The 26,636-nt window shown below is 36.3% G+C and overlaps 1 protein-coding gene across 1 annotated transcript in view; it reads right to left on the bottom strand.

Annotated features, from left to right (window-relative positions):
- Nucleotides 1-15,370: 15,370 nt before the first annotated feature.
- Nucleotides 15,371-26,636, bottom strand: part of COL24A1 (collagen type XXIV alpha 1 chain) — a 341,448-nt gene continuing 330,182 nt past the window's right edge. The window contains exons 57-59 of the mRNA XM_008690817.1: nt 21,355-21,464; nt 18,592-18,807; nt 15,371-15,591 (exon numbers count right to left, since the gene is read on the bottom strand). Of these exons, the coding sequence (XP_008689039.1) occupies nt 15,445-15,591; nt 18,592-18,807; nt 21,355-21,464 (473 nt within the window). The 3' untranslated portion in view covers nt 15,371-15,444. The remainder of the gene's footprint in view (nt 15,592-18,591; nt 18,808-21,354; nt 21,465-26,636) is intronic.

Here is a 26,636-nt window from a genome sequence, read left to right as displayed (position 1 = left end):
TCATAGGACATATATTTTTCTTGCTGCGAAAAGGAGACTTCAAAGAAATGGTTTCTCTGCTTTAGGCTGCTTTGTATTAACTCCTCAATGCATGGCATTAAACTGTTACCACTCATTTGCAAGTTGGTCAAGGAATGGGAATTTTGAATGGGTGGGCAGGCAAGGGAGGAAGAAAATTTCGAAACCTGGTTGGGGCACCACGGATTAAGTAGTGCTGGAAGGAGCACCGAAATAAATTGGGAGAGTTTAGTTCAATCTTCTTACCGGTTGTGAGAAAGAAGCTTCTTTTGGAGGTACTTAGAGGTGTTACCTGCCCATGGAGTCAAAGAAAGCCTGATCGGATTTTCAGGCCAGATGACATACTTACACTGGGGAAAGGGGCTAAATGATAGAAAGAATCCATGTGGTTTTTGCTAAAGGCAAGATTTGTGAGATGGGCGCAACAAGAGGGAGTGTTGATCCTCAAGAGAATAAAACCGTCTGGATTTCCATTTAAGAAAGGGAAAAGTTCTGGAACTACAGATCAGACACCAGAAGCATAATGACTCTGTAAGATTTTAAAACTTTTGTCATTTCCCTACATTTGTTCTTGTAATCCGTGTGTTTTTTTAACAGTCACTGGAGGAAAAATCGTTAAACCGGTAAGGCTCCTTGATGGCATCACAGCTAATCATTTACCTAAGTTAAACAATCCACACTGTGGGACTGTAGGGGTGATACTGGAGGTTTTAGTGGTATTGTTGAATGGTAGTTTTGAAGGCAAATGAAGGCTTGAGTGGTCCTGAAGGAGGGAACTTTGGGTTGTTGGAGTATAGAGCACGGCATTGTATGCAAGTATGGAGACAGGACAAGGACAAAGAAAGGGAGGCAGAAGTTAAGTGGAGCTGTTAACTGAATTCTTATCCAGTTCCTCAAACTCCTCCCCTCCCCCCTTTCCACCTCAGTGGAGCAGTGGGACAAGCCCAGCTCTGTCATTATAGGATTGTGCCTATCATTTCTGTCTCCTGCCTCTGCACCACGCATCACCTTGCAGCTCTGCTAACCACTTTAGGAACTGGCCCTTTGCCAAAATCATAGTTGAGTTCATTTTAACAGCCAGAAACCTAAGAGTGCTTCTAGGAAAGCATCTTAGCTGCGACTGAAATGCCATGAAAAGGTGCATCCTAGGGATGGCTAAATCATTTCAGCGGCTCAGCAGACACTTTGTGTAGTCAACTGTCTGCTTGACTATAGAATGAAGGGCCTTTCCTGACCCTTCAATAGGCAGGTAAGAAAACAAAGACCCAGAGAAATAAAATGATTTGCTCAAGATTAAATGGCTATTTAGTGGCAGCACTGACACAGAAAATTAACATTCTGGACAAAGCCCTTTGTTTGCACTTGAGTTAGTTTAAGATAAAGGCCAGGAAGCAGAATTTCAGCTGTGTCCACACAAGAAGCAGGAGCCAGGAACCAGAAGGCCTGGAAGTTTGAATTTTATTGTGTATGCGTGTGTGTTGTAATGTGTTGCAGGTTGGGCTATTCAGAAACAGATGCTGATAAGAGTTGTTAGGGATCAATACCTGTGAAGAGAAAGGAGAAGAAGCAGGATTGGCCAGAGAAAGCATTTAAATTGTGATACAGGTCTGACAAGCCTTGGCCAACCCGACAGGTACCTCAGAGAAAGCATTTGTCTTTAGAGTGTCTCACTTCAGGCAGAACGCCTCATATTTTATATCTGGCCCCCCTGGGTCATCTGATACAGGCTGCCCCAGAAAGGGCATGATCTTGGGCAAGAGGGCTCTCTGCAGCTGGAGCTGACAGCTGGACTGCTCTTTGTGGCTAGGTAGCAAGTCCTTCTTTGAAGAAGATCTGGGTGGCACATCTCCGTGGCTACCACAGAGTGAATGTGTTCCTCTGTAGCCACATGGTCTCTTGTCATTGAATTGGCTTCACTCTACTTTCTTTGTAGGCAAGTTGTCTCTATTCCCCATGTACCTTGTTAGAAAATACTGCCATTCCACAACTCCGAGGTTTAGATATCCTCAGTGCTTATATAATCATGGAGACTCATTATTGTCTAATTCCAAATGTCTGGGGGAAAGAATCTGATTGGATCAGCCAAGTAAGGGAAATAGGGAAAAGCACTGAGTCTAAATCTCCTTTGCCAGTAGCTAGGTGACCACTCTGAGTCTCAGTGAATCTATCTGTAAAATGGAGACAGTTATATGTATTTCACAGAACTATTTTGAGAATTAAATGAGAAAATGTATGTAAAAGAGCTTTGTAAACAGTAAAGCATTCTACAAATATAAGTTTTATTTTCCTTATTCTACCAGTAATTTTGAGAGTCCTGCTGATGATAGCTTGCTTAATTGTTTTCTTTTTCGGATCATGAAGGACAAAGTTGAGAAAATCACATTTCCCAGTTCTTGGCACATTCTTCTCATGTGCAACAACCCTCTCAATATTTTTGCTGTTTGTACATCTCCACTATCATTACCTTCCCCCTCACGCTTATACATTTAATATGGCTCCTTATATATATATGTCTTTGTGAAATACGTAGAATTGTTTTATTGTATGCATCTTTTTAATAGCTTCATTGAGGTGTAATTCACATAAAATAAAATACACCTATGATAAACATACAATTCAAAAATTTAAACTTGAAATTTTATAGTTGTGCAACCATCACCAAAATCCAGTTTTAGAACATTTCTACCACCCCCGCCCAATACCCTTGTTCCAGTTTGCAGTCAATCCTGTTCCCATCCCCAGCCCAGCCAACCATTGACCCACTTTCCATTCCTATAGACTTGCCCTTCCTGGAAGTTACATATGAAATAATACAATATGTGGTCTTTTGAGTCTGGCCTCTTTCATTTAGCATAAAGTTTTTGAGGTTCATCCATGTTGTAGTATGTCTCAGTAGTTTATTCTTTTTTATTGCTGAATAATATTCCATTGTATGGATATATCACATTTTGCTCATTCATCAGTTGATGGGCATTTGGATTGTTTCTAGGTTTGGTATCATGAAAAATTCTGCTTCCACATCCCCATATAAGTCTTTGTGTGTATATATATATATATATATATATATATATATATTCTCATTTATCTTGAGTAGATACCTAGGAGTGGAATTCCTGGACCATACGGTAAGTGTATATTTAATTTTTAAGAAATGGCCAAATTGTTTTCCAAAGTAGCTATACCATTTTACATTTGCACTGGCAATGTATGAGGGTTCCAATTTTTCTACATTCTTGCCAATAGTTGGTATTTATTGTCAGTCTTTTTGATTATGGATAGATAGTGGTATCTCACTACGAATTTAATTTTCATTTCTTTAATGACTAATGATGTTGAGCATTTTTTCATGTGTTTACTGGCCAGTTATCTATCTGGATTAGTGATATATTAAAATCTTTTGCCTACTTTTAATTATCTGTTTTTTATTATCAAATTATAGTAGTTTTTGATATATTATAGGTAAAAATCTTCTGTAGGTAGCCATCAGGATGTTCCTTAATGATCTCCACCTCCTGCTATTCATGCCAATGTATGAAACTTTCCCAAATTATCCAGGATTGGCCTGAGTTACTGATAGTGCACAGTAGAAGTATACTGTGTTACTCCTGAGATTAGGTTTGAAAAATGGCTGTGGTTTCTGTTTCAGGCAATTGTTCTCTTACTCTCTCTCCCCCAGATCACTTACTATGAGGGAAGCAAGCTGCCATGTTCCTGAGTTGCTCTACCAGGAAGGCTCATGTAGTAGGAAGCTGAACTCTGTATTATAAGGCTGAACTGTGTCCCTCCAGAATCCACATGTTGAAACCCTAATCCCTAGTACCTCAAATGTGGCTGTATTTGGAGATAGGGCCTTTAAAATGTGATTAAGTTAAAATGAGGCCATTCAGGTGGACCCTAATTCAGTCTGACTGGTGTACTTCTAGAAGGGGATAATTGGACACAAATAGAGATCAGGGATGTGTGCACACAGAGAAAAGACCACGTGGAGACACAGCAAGAAGGAGGTCATCTGCAAGCCAAAGAGAGAGGCCTCAGAAGAAACCAAACCTGTCAACACTTGATTTTGGACTTCTGGCCTGCAGATCTGTTAGAAAGTAAGTTTCTGTTATTTAAGCCACACATTTGACCTATTTTCTTATAGCAGCCCTAACAAACTAATACACTGGGCAACGAACAGCAAGGAACTGAGGCCTGTCAACAGCCATGTGAGTGAGCTTGGGAGCAGAGTCTCTAGTCCTAGTCAAGTCTTGGCAGGGCTGCAGCTCTGTCCAACAGTTGTACTCAGATTTCTCATATTCAAAAATGGTGTGACATAATAAATATTTACTGTATTAAACTTCTAAGTTTCAGAGCAGTTGCTACACAGCAATAGATAATTAATACCAAGTCCATGTATGGTTTTCAAATATATTCTCCCACTATGTGGCTTGTTTTTAATTTTCCTAATCATGCTTTTTAAAGAGCAAAAGTTTTATATTTCAGTGAAGTTCAGTTAATGAATTTTTTTAATGAATTCTGCTTTTTTGTCACACTAATAAATTTTTGATTAGCCCAATGTCCCAAAGATTTTCTCCTATATTTTCTAGAAGTTTTATAGTTTTAGTTCTTACATTTAGATCTATGATCCAGTTGAGTTTTTTTATAGTGCAAATTAATGATTTATTTTTCGCATATGGATCTCTTCTTATCCAAGCACGTTTGTTGAAAAGACCATCCTTCTCCCTTGAATTGCCTTGATATTTTGTAAAAAATGAAGTGATCACAAATATGAGGGTTTATTTCTGGACTTTCTGTTCTATTGATTTATATGTTTATCTTTGCACCATTTTCTTGACGACTGTAATTTTATAGTAAGTTTTCAAACTGGGTGATTAGTCCTCCTCCATTGGTCCTTTTTCAAAATTGTGTTGGTCATCATAGCAGAACAGATAGAGATGTTGAATCACTATGTTGTACACCTGAATCTAATGTAATATTGTGTGTCAACTATACTCAAGAAATTTTTTAAAAATTGTGTTGGCTATTCTAGGTCTTTTGCATGTCTATATAAATTTTAGGATTAGTTTATCTATTTCTACATTAAGAGCTTGCTGGGATTTTGACAGGGATAGAGTGGAATCTATAGATCAGTGGAAGAGAATTAGCATCTTAACAATAGTATGTCTTACAATCCATGAAAATGGAATGTCACTCATTAATTTAGATTGTCTTTAATTTCACTTAACAATGCTGTATAGTTTTCAGTGTACAAGATTTTGCATGTCTTTTGCTTAATGTATTCCTCAGTATTTTATTCTTTTTATTACGTAAGCTCTACCCCAATGTTGGGCTTGAACTCATGACCCCAAGATCAAGAGCCCCATGCTCTATTGCCTGAGCTAGCCAGACACCCCAGTATTTTATTCTTTCTGATGTGATTTTGAAAGGAATTATTTAATTTCATTTTTGGATCTTCCATCACTAGCCTATAATGATGCAATTGATTTTTTTATATCGATTTTGTATCTTGCAACCTTACTAAATTCATTTTTTATTATATATATATTATATATAGCTGGATTCGATTAGCTAATATTTTGTTTAGAGATTTCATATATGTTTATGAAGTATGTTTGTCTGTAGCTCTCTTTTCTTGTAATGTCATCAGGTTTGGTTATCAGGGTTCTTTATGCCTTTTAGAGGAGTTCTCTAACTAATTTCTACTTTGCTCATTTGTTATTTGATGGTATCCAATCTTAGTCAACCCATCCACTAAGTTCATTTCAATCACTGTATTTTTCATAACCAGTTTCTCCAGCTTCTTTTTGCTTCGTATTGCTAATATTCTCCCTTATCGCTTTGGAGATATTTCTTTTACTCATTTAACGTTTCTCACTTCTTAAAAAACCCATCAATTTTGCTCCACTAGTACAAATTGTCCAGTTTTCTAAGAAAGTTCTTTTATGGAATTACATTCTTCAGATGCTATAATATTTTCCCCTGTGATCTCATATTCACCTGGGAATATCAGCAACTTCAGCTGTAATTCATACTTGAAAGGGAGGATCAAAGCCTGAAACTTGGATTGTGATTCTTCTGATTTTTTTTTTTTTTCTGAGGTGGCTGGTAAGGAAGAGAGTGGATGAATCTTAAGGTAGAAAGATTCTGATGTTATAGTCGGGGCTCCACTAGAACCACTTGGGCCTTTCATGAGGAGAACATGCCCCATATGCATTTTCCATCCCTTTCAAGAACTACTATATTCTGTGGTATCACCCAGACCCCAGAGTAGAAGGAAGAGAACTGTTGCCAGCCAACCTGTATGTATAGTTATCAGCTTCCCTGATGTTATTCCACCTCCATGGGCAGGTGTCGGGCTAGCCCTGCTGTTGGCCCTTGAGTTAGGGTGGGCTGTGATCCACCCAGGGTAATGCGGGTAGACAAGGGCAGAACCAGAGATACTATCCCTCCATTTTACCCCTTGCCTCCATCAGTGTCCATGTATGACTCTAAGCCTTCCTTTCCCCACCACAATGGGCCCCAACTGCCTTTCATCTTCTACAGGCTTCTCAGTTTTTTCTGAAGAGGCTCCGAGCTCCATTAGCACCCTCTCATTTATATGACATCTTTAGGATTAGACTTGGGGACTCCAAGAAATAACAGTGTTATTAATTGTCTATCTTCTTCAGGAACTGGATTCTCCATATTGCTCTTCAAAAATAAGGATGATAGTAACTTTCTGAAATGATTTCAGAGGTGTCCTAAACATCCTTCCTACTGGGCTTCCCATGATATTGCTCAAATTTTTCCAGGATGCAAGCTGTTTTATTATATCCACACAGATTTCATTACATTTGCAACTTTGAGGCAATGCAGCAATTCCCATGTACTTGTCCATGGACTGTTGTATCAGCATCACCTGGTGTGCTTGATGAGATTTCTGGATCTTTCTGTAGAGGTACTTAATCAAAATAGAGAGAGCTACTGGAAAATCTTTTAACAAGTGTCTCTGTGTGTACTTACGGTGTATAAGCAGGTTTGCAAATCACTGGGCGAAGGCATTACAATTACAGAGTCCAAGATGGTAGCCACAATAGCTACTGAGCACTTGGAATGTGGTTATCCAAATTGAGATGTGCTGTAAATATAAAATGTACACTAGCTATCAAAGATTCAGCACATAAAAAAAGAGTGTAAAATATCTCATTAATAACATTTTTATATTGATCACATGTTGAAATGAAAATATTTTAGATATATTAGGTTATACATTATTAAAATTAATTTCATCTGTTTTTTTTAATGTAGCTACTAGAAAATCTTAAATTACATATGTGGCTTATATATTTCTATTGGGCAGTGCTTCACTAGAAGAGATTATTAGAATTCAAACTCCAATTAGCTGAGATTTAGATAATAGAAATATTCAAGAATCAGTTAGGTGTGGTACTTCATTTGTTAATTCAGTCAATAAATATTTGTCTCTTCATTCTTCAAATTGTAGCCTGAGCATCTTTGCAAATCACAAGTCTGATGATGTCAGCCATCTCCTTAAAACCCTTCAATGTCTAATTGCTGCTCTTAGGATAAAGAAGCAAATCCTTATCATGGCCTTGCAAAGATCCCTCATATCTTCTCTTCAGCCTCATGTCTCATTACTCATCCTTCAGATGGAAGTAGGCCCTACTTTCCTAGGGAAGCATTCTTTAGGCACTCCTCCTCCCTCTGATCCAGCCTAGGTCAGAGTTCGTGTGTATGTGGGTGTTTCTTTCAGAGCACTGGTTTCAAGTTGTAATGATATATTCATGAATGCTATCATTGATTAACCATCAGTTTCTCTCCTAGATAGAAAGCTCATTGAGCACACAGCTCATTGCCTTTTTTGCTCAATTTGAATTGCCAATTCAGAGCACAGTCTCTACTTGACAATATGCTACAAAACATGAAGACGTGGAGGACTGGAGCTCCTACTTGCATCACACACTGTGCCATTCTACGTGATTATAAGCATTAAAATCTACACTTTGCTTTCAGGAAGGTCACATTGTAGTGAAGGGAGACAGGCATGTGAAGAGCAGTAACAGCCCACTGAAGCAAGTGAGAAGACAGAATGTGATCCAAAGAGGAAGCAGCATGCTTTCCTTTGTGGGAAAAGTTAGGAAAGGTTTTCCAAGGAGCTAACTTGAAGAAAGAGTAGGAGTTGACCAGGAGGACAAGGCAGGAGAACTTGCCAGGCAAAGAAATGAAAACATATAGTGTGTTCAGAGAACATGAGATAAGTTAGGTATGGCTGGAGTCCACTGACGCTGACGAGAAAAGAAGGTGAGCAGGTTGACAGGTGATCAGAGGCCCAGTCACCAAGGCCTTATAGGCCTTGCAGAAAAACTTGGATTTCTTTATCCTAGAGGTGATCAGGAGTCAGTTTCATTTCCTCGGCTTGGGTTCTGAGGTTGGGACACAGAGAAGAAACCGCAGATTTGTTCTGGGTATGATTATTCTTTAGCAGGGGAGCATGACATACTGTGATTTGGATGGGCCTATTATTACAACACAAGTCACTTGTTTCCAAAGAATTGGCTGAATCTATTATTGGCAAAAGTATTATTTGGATCAAACAAACAAATCATGATTCAGGAGGTTCAAACATAATTGATGAGTCTTTAGACGGATCCAACAATTTAGGTCATTACTATTAGAGGAATCCAGGACCTAATACAGAAGTCCTAACTATTTGCAGCAGGGAAGTACATGAAATAGATTTCTACAAAGATTTTAGAAAAAAATTTCTGAAAAATATTCCAAAATATTTATTCTCTTTTAACACCTGAACCCTGAAGGCAGCAATAATATTGGTTATAAAATCAAACTAAATAAAGTCTGATTGTTTTAATTTCTCACTTCCAACTATTAAAACAAAAACTCATTAGTATCTAGTTAATAAGTCTTGTTCAAAGTTTTTTTATTTTTTCATTGTAGGAGGACTTGGAAAAATATATAGTGTTTTTCTATGGTATACTGGATTATGTACGAAATATTTGGGAATAATTAAAAATTATTTTAACTGCATGTTTTATATAGTGTCTGGGCAATTGTTTTGGTAGTTAAATGGTTTAACCTCTTTTACAAATTGAAACATTCAAGTGAGAAAAATTGAATGTAATATCAAGAAAGTTCAAATAAAGTTTTTATATTCTAATAGTTGAGAGAGATCTTTATCCCTTCATGAAGAAATGTCTTTTTCCTGAAACTGGATTTCCAGTGTCTGCTTCAAGAAATGAGAAGTTTTCTTGAATTTCAACTCTAAATTTATCCTAAACTAGGTACCTTGTCAAGTCAAATTATTTTTAATGAATTGTTACTGGGATTACTTTGCACTTCTGTGCAGTACTGAAATTCCACTCCTAGGTACAGCTAAGATGATAGCTTGGATTCCCCACTAGTTGCTCTTCTCTATAAAGGTGCCATTTTTCTAAATTAGCTTTGGATTATACCAGGACGCTGAATCCAAAGCACACAAATTGCATAATTGTGTACCCGGGCTATGGTGATAATGACTTAGTCATACCTTCACAGCCAATTACTATGTAGGTCATGGTAGAAAAGTTGTGCTTGAATAGGGCAGAGCACATTACATTGAAGGGTTAGCTTACACTTGTTTCTGAAACTGTAAAAGTTGCTATTCTCATATCGGAGGACCAAACTTAACTATTGGTCAGAAAATGAGGTCTGTCACAGTGCCTGCTGCTGAACACCATGTTTCTACTGCTCAGGTCATTTCTGTGCCACGAGCAACATTCCCTGTTTTTGTTTATTGTAGTCATCAAATAAACAAAAACTTGTTTCTTACAGAAAGAATGACATTTGTATTTCATTCCAGGTAAAAAGAAGGGATAGATCTAGGTTTTGTGAAGCCCGAGGCTCATACAATTTAGGGTCCTCTTTATGGAAAATAACTAAAAATTGCTATGTTTTTGCAAACTCTATGAACATAAATGCCCAGGTGAAGACAATTTGAAGGCCATTTCAGGGCCCTAAAGCTTAAATCTATTAGCTTCAATGGTAACTCTGCCTTTACATAAAGCATATGTCATCTTCTCTTGCTTCTTTCAAGTTCACCTAAAATATGAAGGATGGAAGGAAGGAAAGAAAAGTACAGGAAAGTATAAATAGGTGGATAAAGCCAAATAAATATTATCAGTTTAAAATATTAGAAAATAACAATATTCCGTAGGATTCTAAATATGTGCAGAATTAAAATACCTGACAATAACATTCCAAAATGTCAGAGAGAGAGATAAGTGGAGTTAACATTTTATAATATTCTTGAGTTGTCTGAAAAGTAGAAAAGTACTAATTTCTGTGGCTTCTACAAAGTCAAGGATATTTATTACTGTCTTTAAAGTAGCCACTAAAAGAAAATAAAAATAATGTTTAACAAGCTAAAAGAGGGAAAATAGAATAAAAAAATATTTTACTAATCTAAAGGAAGAAAAAGAAACAGAGATGAGGCATATACAAAATAATAGTAAAATATCAGGTTTAAATGCATATTTAACAGTAATTACTCTAAGAGTCTAAAATTGTCAAAGTAGATTAAAAATAAACAAATCTACAAGCATATGCTGAGTATAACAAATATGCCTAACCAGAATGATGCAGAAAGATGAAAAATAAGGGGATGAACAAAGATGTACCATGTTGACACTAACAAGTTACAACACAAAATTGGCATGGTCCAAGCATTTACACCATGAAAACTGGCTAACACGACAAGTAGGGATTGTTTCTCTTTTCACCCTGGAGGGCTAGTTATTAAACATTTACCAGGACACCTCTGAATAAAGCTGTGGTAAATTTGGATGCGACTACTTACAAGTATCAAGCAAAAATATGAAATGTAAAAGTAGAAACAGGAATATCCATAATCACAGTTGGAGATTTTTAACACACCTACCTCATATAATTAGAAGCGGACAAAAAAAAAATTGCCCAGTATAGATAAGGAAACAGACACTTAGTGATTTAACCAAGTACCCCAAACTGATGAGTGAGAGGGTTGGAACTGAATTCAACTTTTATGCATCTAAATCCAATATTCCTTCTGCTCTGGTTTTATATCATAAAAAGATTGGTGATATTTACTTATAATGACCACTGTAATTCGTACATTAATATACAAAAATGGGGAGAAAAGGGAGTTGCATTATATAATTATATACTGTTACAGTTGTACCTTATTTCTAGAAATAATCTATGTTAATCTATGTTCTAAAATATATAAATCTATTGTTATAAAACAAATTATGGGGATGGCATGGCTGTAAAACAGATGAATGATTTTATTAAGGGATTCACCACCACCTCCTTGGTGAAAACTAGCATGGGGCTTTATCTATTAAATCTTCAATGATGTTGTTGTTGCCTCAACAAGAGCAGCAGCTAATGCTTACAGAGTGATTACTGGCTTTGTGCTAGGCAGTTTTATACTTTCCCATGGCAATTTATTGAATCCATTCAACCACCAAGTGAGATAATGTTATAGTTAATTTTATGTGTCAGTTTGACTAGCCACAGGTGCCCATGTTAAAAATAATTTCCGGGTGTTTCTGTGACAGTGTTTCTGGATAAGTCTTTGAACCAGTGGACTCAGTAAATTGTCCTTCTCCCACAAAGTGGATGGGCAACATCCAATCCACTGACGGCCTGAATCAAACAAAAGGCAGAGTAAGGAAGAATGTGCCCCTTTTTGCTTTGTCTGCATGCTTGTGTTGGGACCTCTCATCTTCGCCAGCCACCAGACTGGATTTTAATCCATTGGCTCCCTTGGTTCTCAGGCCTTTGGACTTAACTGAATAACATCACTGGCCTTCCTGGGGCTCTAGTTTATAGGCGGCAGATTGTGGAAATTCTCAGCTTCCATAATTGTGTAAGCCAATTCATCATAATGTTCATCAAAGCCAAATCTCATATAAAAACATAAAATAAAAAATATTTTTATATATTATGCATATATAATAATATTATATGTATATTACATGTAAATTCTGTATTTCTACTTATATCTATCTATATCTCCTACTGGTTCTATTTCTCTAAGAACCCTAACTCTTATAGATTTTTACTTTTATTCTCATTTTGCAGTGAAGAAACTGAGGCAATGAAAAATAATATACCCAAAGTCACACAGCTAATCCCCAGAGTAGTCTTAACCACTACACATACTATATTGCCTATGATTACATTGATTAAAATGTGCTTTAAAGTTAGTATTTCAAAAACAAAAAAAACATAAAGTAATGTATTTCTATTTTATATATATTTCTTAAATGATATCTAGGAAAACTACTTGTGTCTCTGAAATAAAATATTTTTTGGTGGAGGGAAACAAAAGGTATGGCACATAGACAGAAACTCCAGTTTCTTTCAGTTAGAATCAACCTCTGCTCCTTTTAAAAAACAATTCTATGGTCCTCAAGCAGGAAATCAGACATTTTTGCCATCACCTTATTTTAAAAAATATGGTAAAATGTACAACATAACATTGATCGTTTAGATCATTGTGTCAATTCAGTTGCATTGAGTACATTCACATGTTGTGCAACCATTATTACTATCCATCTCCAGAACGTTGTCATCATCCCAAGCAGAAACTCTGTACTCATTAAAAAGATAATTCCTCATTCCCACCTCACCCAGCCTCTGATAACCTCTGTTGTATTTCCTGTCTTTGAATTTGTCTATTCTTGGTACTTCAGGTAAGTGGTACTTCAGACAATTAGCCCTTTTTCATCTGGCTTATTTCACATAGCATAATGTTTTCAAGGTAATCAGTGTCGTAGCATATATCAGAATTTCATTCCTTTTTAAGACCAAATCATATTTCATTGTATGTACATACTGCATTTTGTTTATCAATTGATCTGTGGATGAACATTTGGGTTGTTTCCATCTTTTGGTTATTCTGAATAATATCTCTATGAACACTTGTGTACAAATATCTGTTTGAGTACCTTCTTTCAATTCTTTTAGGTATATACTCAACTGGTCATATGGTAATTCTATGTTTAACTTTTGAAAAACTGCCAAACTATTTTCCACAATGGCTGCACCATTTTACATTCCCACCAGGAACATACAAAATTTCCACTTCATCCACATCCTCACCAATGCTTGTTATTTTCCTCTTTTTGTTTTTTGTTTTTGTTTTCTTTTGGATAATAGTCATCGTAGTGAGTGTCAAGTGGTATCTATATGGCTTTGATTTGCATTTTCCTAATAACTAGAGATGTTGAGCATCTTTTCATTTGTTGGCCATTTGTATGTCTTCTTTGGAGAAATGTCTGTTAAGTCCTTTGCCCATTTTTAAATTAGATTGCTTTTTATTTTGAGTTGTAGAAGTTTAATTTAATTAATTATTTAAATTTTGGTGCAAAATGGTGATTTTATTAAAGCACGAGGACAGGACCTGTGGGCAGGAAGAGCTGCCAAGTTGTAGGAGTCTTAGAAAAATACATCCTGGGGATTAATTCCTTATCAGATATATGACTTGCAATTTTTTCTCCCATTCTGTGGGATGTCTTTTCACTCTTTTGATAGTGTCCTTTGATGTTCAGAAGTTCTTAATTTTGATGTAGTCCAATTTATCTTTTTCTTTTTTTGAACATGCTTTTAGGGTCATCTCCAAGAAATCATTGCTAAATCCAATGTCATGAAGACTTTCCCCTATGTTTTCTTCCAAGAGTTTTATAGTTTTAGCTCTTATATTTAGCACTTTGATCCATTTTGAGTTAAGTTTTGTATATGATACCAGATAAGGGTCCAACTTCATTCTTTTGCATGTAGATATCCAGTTTTCCCAGCACCATTTGTTGAAAAAACTGTCCTTTTCCCACTGAATGGTCTTGCCACCTTTGTTGAAAGTCATTTGACCATATGTGCGAGAGTTTATTCTGTGCCCTGACCTCATTTTGTACAAGTAGGAAATAGACTCTATAATCTTCTTATAGGTATGTAACAGATACTTTGTAATAATGTAAATGTACAGAGTACAGAAGGACTGTCGGCAAAGGGCTATCATACATAATAAAAGGATATGGTAACAAAAGAAGAAAAATGAATACCACCAAAAAAGATTTAAAGCATATTTTTATTATAGATAGGTAAGTGTGGTTTGCTGTGGCTAAAAATATGTTTATAATGGATGTACAAGCTTTTCTATATACCAAAAGGTATAATATTTTTTTTAATACTGAACTAACATTTCTTTGACAGGGAAAGTCTGGTGGATGGGCTGAGCCTATTTTAAATGGCTAAAGATTTTTTTTTTCCTGAATGTTGCTTTAAAGACTGGTAAGTTGAATTCTTTTAGGTCCCAACACAGTAAATTTGAGAATAGTGAAATAATATCAATGAATACTACAAAACGTGTAATTCCTATGAAGCAGAAATAATGGTTTTTATAATTTAAAACAGCAGCAATTTCAGAAGATTTGCTGAATTAAAACTTTACAAAATATTTATATACATAGTATCATTCCAGATGATCATGGATTTTTAAAAATAGTATATCACAACCCCAAAGTCTAACCCAAACCTACTACTGGATGTAGCTGGCCTGTAATATTTTTTACAACAATTTAAAAAATAAAAACAAAAGAAACCTCCCAATTCTCTTGTGCATAAGCACAGGTTACAGCGTGCTAGCTTTGATTCCATATCCACAAAGAGAATTTTTAAGTAGAACAAGGACTTCACATAAATAATGTTTTACTTGTTATTAAGTATGTAACCAAACAAATTAAAATAAGTACTAACGACCAAAACATATCTTGATGTAACCAGTACATACACTCTTAAAGAATGACAAAGACGAAAAAAGAAATAAAATAGTCTACGAAAGCCACAAGCACCTTGTTTTAGAAAGAGCACCGAGCAACACAAAAAGGCAACACGTAAGAGGTAGTGTACCACCGGCTAAGATGTATATGCCCATTGGGGACCTGAATACAGCTTAGTGTTTGGGAAAATAAGACATGTGAGACCGTGGCTTGTAATTTTTAGACAGAAGCATCGCACATATGGAAGCATTAGCCAGTATTGCTCCCTAGCGCTCTGCATCTCCAGCTGTCTAATGGGTACTTTGCTCTCAGTCAAAAAATATAGGATATCTGAAGAATTCCATGTTTATAAATTTTCAGTTCTAGGGAATTCTCTAAGAAAGCTCAGATCAATATAATTTTTTAAAGAATTAAATACTTTATCAATTATAGTCCTTTAAAAATGCCTTTTCTCCTTCTTAGGAGGAAATCTTTTCTTCCTGAGATTCTTTAAGATTTAGCCAATGCTTTATTCCATGCATTTCACAATGATAGTATCTTTCTGTCTATATTTTTCCCTCTGCAGCAATTACCTGGCCAACAGCACAAACTCTGAACTAATTCAGAAACCTTAGAGAAAGCACACAGAACTGCTTTCAATGTAGTACTTCCTTTCGGTTTTGAGATGAGGAAGTTTTTGTATTTCAATTACTGGAAGCTGATTAGGGTCCTGGGTGTGAAAAAGGAATTTTGCCTTATGCCAGCTGCCATCTTGAATCTGTAAAACAAGAACAAAATGCTTTGATATGTAATTGTGTCATTAGCAGTCATTCTCAGCAGACAATGCCCTTCATTGCCAGACAGCGTAGATTTAGCTTAAGGATTAGAGATAATGAATAGAAAGTCCCTAGCACCAAGTAAGTGCTGGCATAGAGTAGTGCTCAATGGTAACAATCACCATGACTAATTGAAAACATGGGTTCATCCTTTTCTCTAAATGGCCGTGTGTATTCTGATTTTTCAGTCTCAAGGACTAAGGCTAGGCTTCTGCTTTTGTTGTCTGTGGGTCACTGGACCAGGTATGAATTAAAAGGCTGTACTATTCATAATATGAGTAACACCCATCTGTTCTGTGTTCCTTTATTTGGGGCTGATTCTTTAGGATGGGCATTCTTGGATGAAAGGCAATGAGCTCTCAACCTCTCTGAACTTTAGGCAGGAAATAACCAGAATTGCTCAGTCAGAAGGAAATTATAATTATGTTAAATCACCTTTTAGGTTTCTTTTTTCCAGTCTGTGGTTACTGTTTATATAGTTCTTCCCTCTCTTCTTTCTAGGCCTGTTTTTCTTATTACTGTATGCTCTTTTTTTTTTTCCTGACAAATTGTACTATGGAACAAAAACATATCATAAAATCTCTTATGATTAAGATTCAACAAGACAAAATAGAGAAACACAACTGACTAGTTTTGTGAAGCTTTTTATTAAGGAGTTTATTCACTTAACTCTTTTACAGAATTATTGTGATATAGATTTTAACATTTGAAGGATCCTTAGTGATTATATAAGCTATAAATTCCATTTACTAGTCATCAGCTCGGTGTGTGTGTGTGTAATACACCATTAGATTAACTCGTTAAGTCCTTCAAGCAGTATCTATTGAATATGAAGTACAACTGGCATGGTTGAATAAGGGGCAATCCTCTATTTTCTTTTCTTTTCTTTTTTTTATGATTTTTTTATTATATTATGTTAGTAATCCTCTATTTTCTAACAGTGCTTGGGAAATACGAAGACGAATAAATTAGTTCTGGCTTTTGAATACTAGCAGCTTATAAATCTAGTTGGAAAGGGGAAACACAAACACATAGACATAACACAAGACAACATATGGTGAGTGCAGTATAAATAACATAGACAGTGAGCACTAAATTCCTCATTTCCAACTGAAGTACTTAGGGAAACCTTTGGGTTCAGAATTCAGAATTTAAAATGGGCCTTCAAGTATGCCTAATTTTTTCACTTGGTTAGAGCGGTAGAGAAGGCATTTCAGAGAAAGATAATGACATGAGTAAAAACAAACATACAAACAAAAAAACTGTTGGAAAAATAGAAGATGGTTGCAAAAATAAGCCTAGCATGGGGATGAAGTGCAGATCTTGATAGAAATCCAGGCGCCACCATTCTCTTTATATATAAAACATGAAAAATGAAAACTTATCTCACACAGTTGTGAGGATTCAATGAGATTTCATTTAAAGTACCTAGCAGTATAGTGTGGCATGGGCTTTGGAGTTATACACACCTAGGGTATATTTCTTGCTCTCCACTAATTAGCTACATGACCTTGAGCAAGTTATTTAACCTCTCTGTGCCTTCACTTTCTTATTGATAAAATGAAACTTCTTTACAAAGCTGTTATAATTAAATAAAATAATGTATGTAATACAGGGTAACAGCTATATAATAAGGCCCCAAGGACTAATAGTAGGAATTATTGTTGAGATGATGATGATGAAGAAGAAGAAGAAGGAGGAGGAGGAGGAGGAGGAGGAGGAGGAGGAGGAGAAGGAGGAGAAGGAGAAGAAGAGATCAGTTTGGCCATACTTTAGTGTTAACAGCCACTGAAAGCCCAAACTAGAAAGGTAGGTTGGGGCCTGGCTGTTTTAAGTGCTAAACAAAGAGCTGATAAGTTTAGATTGTGTCTCAGAGATAGTAGTGAGTCACTCAAAGTTTCCGGAGAAAATTATAAAAGTTAAGTGAGTTTGTTGATAATATTGATCTCTTTGCTTATAGAGAATGAGCCATATATTTCTGTTTGCCTCTCATTTGTCAAATACTCAACCACTGTTTGTCTGAAAATAAAATGCTGTGAAAAAGTAGAGTCCCCTGGAAATGTTAAGAGATGTTAAATCATGGGCTTCATGGTATATAAGAACAGGAAACCATGCAACTTAAAGTCATTAATGATACATATGTAGAGTGGATACTCTTTATAACAGGGTTGGGAAACTCTTCTGTAAAGGGCTAGGTAATAAATGTTTTAGGTTTCATAGTCTGTCCCATTTATTTAACTCTGTCATCATAGTGTGATAAAAGCCATAGATAATAAGTAAACAAATGAGTATGGCTATATTCCAATAACATTAATTTATAAAAACAAGTGGTGGGATGGATTTGGTCTGTGGACTGCAGTTTGCCGACACCTGCTTCATACCACAGTATTTTAAAATTATAGATTTTTCATAACATTTGTTATTTAATTTTAATTAGAAAAATGGGCTATGATTCAAATATTGATTGGTAGGGCCAGTCAATCTGCAATTCTGCCCATATCTGGCATCAGATATAAGGACTGACAAAATAAAATACAACGGACTTGCCTCTATAACATGTCTTCCATACATAATGAGATGTAAAATTACAGTAGTGAAACTGTATGAAATAAATCTATTTATTTATATGCTCTTTCTATCCATGCAGGGGTAATAGAAATACTTTACATGAGCAATAAAAAATAAATTTATGTGTTAATGCTTGTTTTGCATATAAAAATCCATGGATGACCAGTGGGTGTGACAGAAGTTGACAGGATATGATAAAAGCAAATGATTGACTCTGAAAAATGTAATGTTATTACAAATAGGGCACATTAAAACTTACTATCCTTCTGGATCTTCAGTTTGCAATTAAAGTGTTATCCCCATTATTTTAATTTTATGGCCCTATCAATTTTATGTTAGTTATACTGAACAATTCTAAAAGTGCCATCACTTACCTTGCAGTCATCTGAAAGCACCTTAGGTTCAAGTAGAGTGTTTTCTTCAAAAATCTGGCCATTCCATCCCTTGAAACCAATAGGCAATCCTGAGCCACTTGACTGAGCACTTGTCCACAATGGCGTGTTTAGACAGTGAATGGTGATGATATGAGTGGCTTCTGAGCTCAGTAAGTGAAGGAAGTTCATCTGGACTTTTCCAACTCCAAACTCCAACTAATGTCACAGAAATAATATATAGGTTATAAAATGTGGCAATTGAGAAACTTATAATTTGGGAGAATCTGAGGAAAGTCCTTGAAATACAGCCTTGAGAAAGCCCCTTTCCTTGGCATTTAAGTGCCAGTCAAGAGTATGCCAATAAATGCTTAACCACTGGCTCTTGCAGAGGTGGAGTAGGGAGGCTAATCCCTGATTACAGCATTTTCCAATTTCCATGGTGTACATACTCCTACCATGGCTGACTTAGGCAATCATGGTGGTATCACCGAACATGGAGTTGGAAAGGGGTGTTAACAATAGGGTATCCTGAGTCTCTATGAGCTGGCTTCAGTATACCATTCGGCTACCAGACATGACAAAAAAAAATGAAGGTAATTTTCATAATGTTATCTAAAATGCATTAATTATTTGTTGTTGATTAATGCTTTAATAATTTTTTCCACAAAAATCTGAAATTGTCTATAGTTTCCTTTGAAGAATTTTTATTTTGGGTTTTCAAAGATAAGCTACAAGTTGTAATTATATCTTGTTGAGTAGTTTTGACTATGAGAGCCTTTAAAGACAAGGACGGAATCCTATTTTTTGTGTTGCCAGCCCCTAATACAGTTCCAGTCATAGAGTGGAGTCATCAATTAATGTTTATTGAAATGAACGAATTCATGGACAAGTATTAATAATAAAGTCAACAATATGGGGCAAAATCAGAGCAAGGAGGTCAGACTGCAGAGTTCCCTGGCTTGGACAAGGTTTTGACATTATTATTATTATTTTATTATTATTCAAGCAGATGTATTATCATAACATAAGTGAACAAAAGTGGTTTCCACAAGGAATTTATATTGATTTCCAAACATAAAATTAGAAAAATATCAGTTATGAGGTATCAGAAAAGGAAAAAAATAAAATGACAACAACCAAAAAAGTAAAAGGAACAGAGAAGAAAGGCTAAGGAAGGTCAATGAGGATGAAAACATGGAAGGATCATAAGGAACATTAGAGTTTAAGTAGTTCAGATTCCTTTATTTTACAGCTGAGAATTACAAACTTGTAAACTATTTAACCTTTCTGAACCTTAGTTTCTTTGTTGGTAGGGTGGAGTAAGACGCAACATGGCAGGATTGTTTTAAGGATTTAAGGTGCCAAATGTCACTTACCTAGCACAGCGCCTGGCGTAGAGTAGGCTCTTTGGTGGCTCAGAGTATCATTTGCCAGGTTAGTAGAGGGATAGAGACTAGAACCCAGGTCCCTGATTTCACGTCTACCGTTCTTTCTACTACCTGCCCAGTCTTTCTCAGGTTGAGTTTATGGATAGGAGAGATGGGAGAGTTGATTCAGTCAAGGAAGGAATTGGAATGCAGCCACTTCATTGTTCCTGTCTCCTTTGTACACACCTCCCGGTCTCATCTGTCTTTTATGATAATCCAAATAAAAATGCTGGGCCAAATCCAGGGGAATGAGGATGGTCATGCAGATATTTTGGAAGTAGGACTATCATGCTGCTCTTCATCAGAGGAACACGGATTCCCTAGGAATGGAAGAATCTTTCCTGCCTCTGCTTTGAGAGTAATAACGGTGAGTGCCTACTGCGATGAACTGGTGAAACACCCTTAATGAAGACGGATATTTTAGGAAAGGGCAGGGAACAATAAGCAGCTAGAGGGACTAATAGACTGCCCATGTTAGCTGCTGCCTCTTTATGATGGTCCAAACATACAAAGGGCAGGTTTATCAGTTCTTTGTCAATGAGAAATAAGTTCTTGGTAATAATGCCAAACTGATTTAACCAGAAAAAGAGAGAAATGCAGTTTTGATTTCTTCAGTATCTGTTACAGGTAGAATTAAGCTATAGATTTTACAAATGTTTATTATAATCCCAGTATCATACCGAACTACCTTTCATTCATTTTATTATATTTGAAAGAAGTTTTAAAAAAATATTCAGTGGATGTTTAAGGGAGTTTTTTTGTGCCAAATCATCAAAAATAGCAAGCTTTGTGGCAAAATTCCTCTTTTAATGATGTCATTTTCAGAAAACCTTAAGGTAACTGATTACTAATTATAAACATTGCAGTTGTTTGGGGATTTTCTAATGTATGTGTATGCATAAAAACATAGGTTCCACATTTTTTTTTTTTGAAAGACTGTGCATGAGTGGGGGTGGGAGGGGCAGAGGGAGAGGGAGACAGAGAATCCCAAGCTGACTCTCTGCTGAGATCACAACTTGAGCCAAAACCAAGAGTCGGCAGCCCAACTGACTGAGCCACCCAGGTATGCCCCCTCCAACATTTTTAAAAGGAAATTAAAAAGCATAATCAGTAGACTAAGCCATGACCTGTCAATCATAAAATACACAATCGAAATTTCAAGATTCATTAGAATTATTTTTTAAAAACAAATAATTTTTTTTTCTTATATATGGTAGAGAATGATACCTTGCTTCCATTCATAAAAATCACAATTATTTAAAGTGACAGAATTTAAAAAATTATGTTCACTGATACTGGGCAAGTACAGGCATATATTCTATAACTCAATACATACCTTTGTTACAGAAACAGGAGATAAACATGTCTGACCACCAGCACTGAAATTACAGAAAACCTCAATGGCATCTGAAGGGCATCCGAGATTTGGATCAATCCAGTATTTTCCTATTAATTTATTGTAAAACATAAAAATATATAAATTCCATACTAAAACATATTTGAACCATCATTACAAATTATCATATTTTAAATATATATTTTTACAGACTTAACTATAAAAAAACTTAGATTATAAAGATGTTTACATTTAGTCAATAAATGAAAGTGGCGAGCATTATGTAAAATTGATACCAAAAATACTGTATTTTTTCATATACCTATCAATTTAAAGGCATTTTATAATTTCAACAAAAAATGATAGAATGGCTGAATTTATGGCTCCTTTCCACAGATGAGCTCATCTTCTTAAAGGGAACTGTCTAAAGTTACATAGTTAATAGAAAAGTTGCAGTTGATGTGGGGTACGTGTATACATCCGTTCTGTCATTACAGAGTTCAAAAATAAATAAATAAATATATATAATGTATATATATATTATATATAGATTGTTCATATATTTATATATATATATTTATATATATATATATAAAACAGAAACAACTTCAATCTCCCTGAAGTAAAATATTACTTTTATAATTAGAATGAAAATAATAAAACATCCTTTGTTTTCAGAAAGAAAATGTACAATTAAATGGTTATCATTTTTGTGCTTTCCTCATCAGATTTGTGAGTGAGAAAAACTGGAGTCCCTGCAGCCTGTGTAGGCCCGCCAACCTTTGTCCTCACTGAATCCCAGCAGCATCAAATGGAGACTTAAAGTCAGCCTACAAGAAATACTCAGGCTGAAAAAGTATTGATCTAGTATCTTAATTTCAGAGTAACAAGCTCAGAATATTGAAGTAGCACCTTATTCTAAAAGCAAAGACTAAGAATTTTTGAATGAGATAGCCCTGCTTTTTTGCATTAAGAAGGCAAGACAATCAAGCAGTACTTGGCAATGTCATTTCTGCCGTAGGTAGAAATCCTTGTCCGTTCCATCCTTTCCCTATTGCAAAGATTCCTCTGCCTCACTCTGGGCTTCCAAAATATCCTCAACTCTTCTTTCCTCTACTATTCTACTAATCCTTCAAAATGAATACTTGCTAAGCTGGTGGCTCCAAGAATAGGGACTGTCCTCTATTGCAGCGTTTTCAAATTTTAGCAGCATTAGAACCATCTGTTAAAACACAGAGAGGTGGGCCCCATCCCCAGAGTTGCTGATTCATTAAGCTAGGGCTTGAGAATCTGTATCTCAACAGAATCTCATTCTGCTCCAGGGACATTTGAAGAACCACTGATCTATTGAGATATGGAAGAAAGGGGTGAAAGAAATCCTATCCTCTGGTCCCTTTTTGTCCCCTTCCCTCAGAATTTTGGACATTTTGTAAAGTTTATAGAAATCAGTGCTGGATTTTTTACCAGGATCTACCAGGATTGCAGGCTTCCAATCTTATCTATGGGATAAACACATTATCTTCACTATTATCTCTTCTCTTCCAGAGAAATAGTTTCTTTCTATTACGTGAGCTAATACATTCCTTATAAAAAGTTTTCCATCAAGCAAACTCTCAGTCATATAGGGTAGAATTGTTTGAATTCAGGCATTATGTTGTACAACGGTGACCTGGTAAGGACTTCGTAATAAAGCACCACGCCATGATATACCTTTTGTAGGCCTAAATGTTCTAACCCCAAACTGACTCATGAGGACAGTGCTTCTCTTGCAGTCCTTTCAAGTTTTGCCACAGCCTCTATTAGCAATGTGCCTGAAGTGTCTTCGTTGCTCTTCATTGCCGCCTCCATTCTCCCTATTTTTTCCCTAAAATAACTTCATGGTAAAATTACTGTCATTACATTATATCATCCATTACCTTTCCTGTTGCATCTATCTTCCTTCCTTCCTTCCTTTCTTTCTTTCTTTCTTTCTTTCTTTCTTTCTTTCTTTCTTTCTTTCTCTCTCTCTCTCTCTCTCTCTCTCTCTCTTTCTTTCTTTCTTTCTTTCAAGATTTTATTCATTTATTCGACACAGAGAGAGTGCACGTGTGCAGGCATTATCAGGGGGAGGGGCGGAGACAGAGGGAGAAGAAGGCTCCCCACTGAGCAGGGAGCACTAAAATGCAGGGCTGGATCCCAGGACCCTGGGATCAAGACCTGAGCCAAAGGCAGACACCCAAGCAACTGAGCCACCCATGCGTTCATTCACTTTCTTTGAAGATTTTACCATTGGATGGCTATCACTTTCACTAAATCTATCTATGACCCAATTCTTGGTGATTTTAAATTCACATGGATAGCACTTCCAACCTTGGCCTCTCAGTTTCTGGAACTCTTCTGCCAATGTCCTCATACACTTCCCTGCTCCCCTTATTATCCCATTCACTTTAACCATTAACTTCCCATGCCATATCCTAGCCTTTGTTGCTACCTACAACTAGAATTCTGCCATAATTTCACCTCTTCTCTTTTAAGCTCATTCACACTGGTGTCCTGACTCTAATAATTCTTCCATCCTGTCAGGACCTAATATTCATTGATACTACCACTTTTTTCATCATCCCTCATAATCATATGTTCAATTCCCTCCCTACCCAAGTAAAACCCCTAGTCCTTTACTATAATTACTTCCTTGGAGACTTCCTTAACATCCCTGCCCTGCCTCGCTTCAACGTACTTGTCTTATAAAGTCCCTACCTTATAAAAGTCCAGTTTTGTGCCTCATCTGTGCCTGAAGTTACGCAGCTAAATGTGGCTAAAGAAAAATACAACTATGCTGACTGGACTCACTTTAAATTCAAATGTTTGTAAGGCTGCCAGACAACGACACTTTCCCTTGTTAGTTCCCTCTGTCACTCTCCTAGTTAACTGTTTGAAACCTTTTCTTCTTCCCTCACCTTTATTATACCTATTCCTTCATCCTTATTCTTGACTGATAATCTTTCAATTTCACTGCGACAACTAAAGCAATCTGAAAGGAACTTCTATAACCTCCCACTACTACAACTATTTACCTACCTGTCCTTGCTCACATATAATCTTCCTTGTTATTATTGTGAAGAAACCATGTTCCTATATAAGGTTTACCTTGTCTATTATACCTTCAGTTTCAAATTTTTCCTCTCTGATTTTGCTTTTGAGTCTAATTCTGTTTGCTGTTTCTGCCAGTTCTCATTCGGTGTTTTATTAACCAATACGCCTCATTATCATTGATTGTGTGAGGGGCACTATATTTGAGAAATGATTTGTGGAAATAATTTGAGCCCTAGGATGATGGTATATTTTATAAAAGACTTTTGTTTCTGTCAAAATGGGGTGGGGGTACTAACAGTGTGGAACCATTTTAGTCCAAGTTCAAAGCTTAAGATTCTGATCTACCTTCATGATATGAAGCTAGGCTACAGTCTGTATGAATGTCTCTTTTCTTTTGGTTTATGTTTGCTCTTAGAGTGGAGCCCTTTGAAAGCCTAAATCCCCACACTTCTTGGACCACAGATTCCATCTTTTGACTCCTAGCCCCATGAAGCCACCAAAAGTGGTATTTAATTTGTGCAAAACTAAAAGCAGTTCTTTTCTTTTTTTTTTTTTTTTTAAGATTTTACTTATTTATTTGACACACAGAGAGAGACAGCCAGCGAGAGAGGGAACACAAGCAGGGGGAGTGGGAGAGGAAGAAGCAGGCTCATAGCAGAGGAGCCTGATGTGGGGCTCGATCCCAGAACGCCGAGATCACGCCCTGAGCTGAAGGCAGACACTCAACAACTGAGCCACCCAGGCGCCCCAAAACTAAAAGCAGTTCTAAGTGTGTTCATCTCTCTGCTGTCTTCAACATGTTGTCTTGAAATATCCTCACTATTTTGTTAGCTATTTGACGCTTTTAACTTAAAAAAAAATTAAAAAAAAATGTAGCCAGGCAATTTGAATTACCTGCTTCATTACTGGAAATGGACACTCTCTGGCTCTATAATTTTCTCTTAAAACCAGATAAAGTTTTAACCACTACCATTACTTTAAACTATTCTTGTGAAGGTCATCATAGAAATTCATGCTGCTAAATCCAGTAGCCTTTCTCAGTCTTAACTTTACCCGACAGGCACCCAGTCAGTCTCTTCCTCCTCAGGCATAATTTTCTTCACTCCACAGGCATCTAGTTTTCTTCCTATCAGGTATAGCTTCTTAGTTTTCTTTGCTAGTTCCTCCTCATTTCCCTGACCTCTAAACATTGAAGACCCCTAAGGCATAGTGTTTAGACCTCTTTGCTTTTCCTTCTCCACTTATTCTTTAGGGAGTCTTAAGCAGTTATAGGGCATTGGATGCTATTTATATGTAAGTGGATTAAGTTTTTACCCTAGCCAGGACCTCTCTCTTTAATAACCACCTGCCTCCTGGACATTCTTACCTGATGCTTAACAGACATCTCAAATGAAATGTACCTGAAACTGAACTCCTGATCTTTTCTCTAAAACTTGCTTCTCCATCTCTCTTCTAGTAACCCCACACTTCCATCTGTTAGTCAAAAACCTTGTTAGAGTCATCCTCTATCCTTTTCTTTCTCTCTTAACCCACATCCAATTATCATCAAAAACTGTTGGTTCTACTTTAAAGCATAGCCAAAGACTCGATCATTTCTTATCACTTCCTCTGCTACCAACTTTAGTTCAACCCATCATCATCTCTTTCCTGGATTTTTTCAATGGTCTTCTCAGTGGCTTCTTTTACTCTTGTCTTCATTATATTTGCAATACATTAGCCAGAGTAATATTTTAAAAAGCTAAGTCAAATCATACCATTTCTTTGTTGAAAAACTTCGGGTGGCTTCCCACCTTATTCAGAATAAAAGCTGGAGTCTTGTGAGTAGTCTATAAGATCCTATATAATCTGGCTTTTTCTATCTTTCTGACTTCATTTTCTACCACTTTCCCCTTATGCACTCTCTTCTAGTCACACTGGCCTTCTTGCTAATCCTAGAAAACACTAAGGACACGCACTTCCAGGGCCTTTGCAGGTGTTCTTTCTGCCTGGAAAGCTCTTTCCCTAGATTTCCTGTAGCTTGTACCCTTACCGCCTTCTGATATTTCTCAAATGCCATGTTCTCAGACATGTCTTATCTAACTACTATATTTAAAACTAGCCCCATTCCACCTTCTACCATAGCCCCCTTTCCTGCTGTTTTGTGTTTCTCTATAGCATTCATTGCCTCCTAGTGATGAAAATACCTTTGGGCATTAAAACCTTTCTGATAC

The sequence above is a fragment of the Ursus maritimus genome, unplaced genomic scaffold (assembly GCF_017311325.1).
Source record: "Ursus maritimus isolate PB19 unplaced genomic scaffold, ASM1731132v1 scaffold_12, whole genome shotgun sequence".
Lineage (NCBI taxonomy): Eukaryota > Metazoa > Chordata > Mammalia > Carnivora > Ursidae > Ursus > Ursus maritimus.
This window is presented reverse-complemented; position numbering and strand designations above follow the sequence as displayed.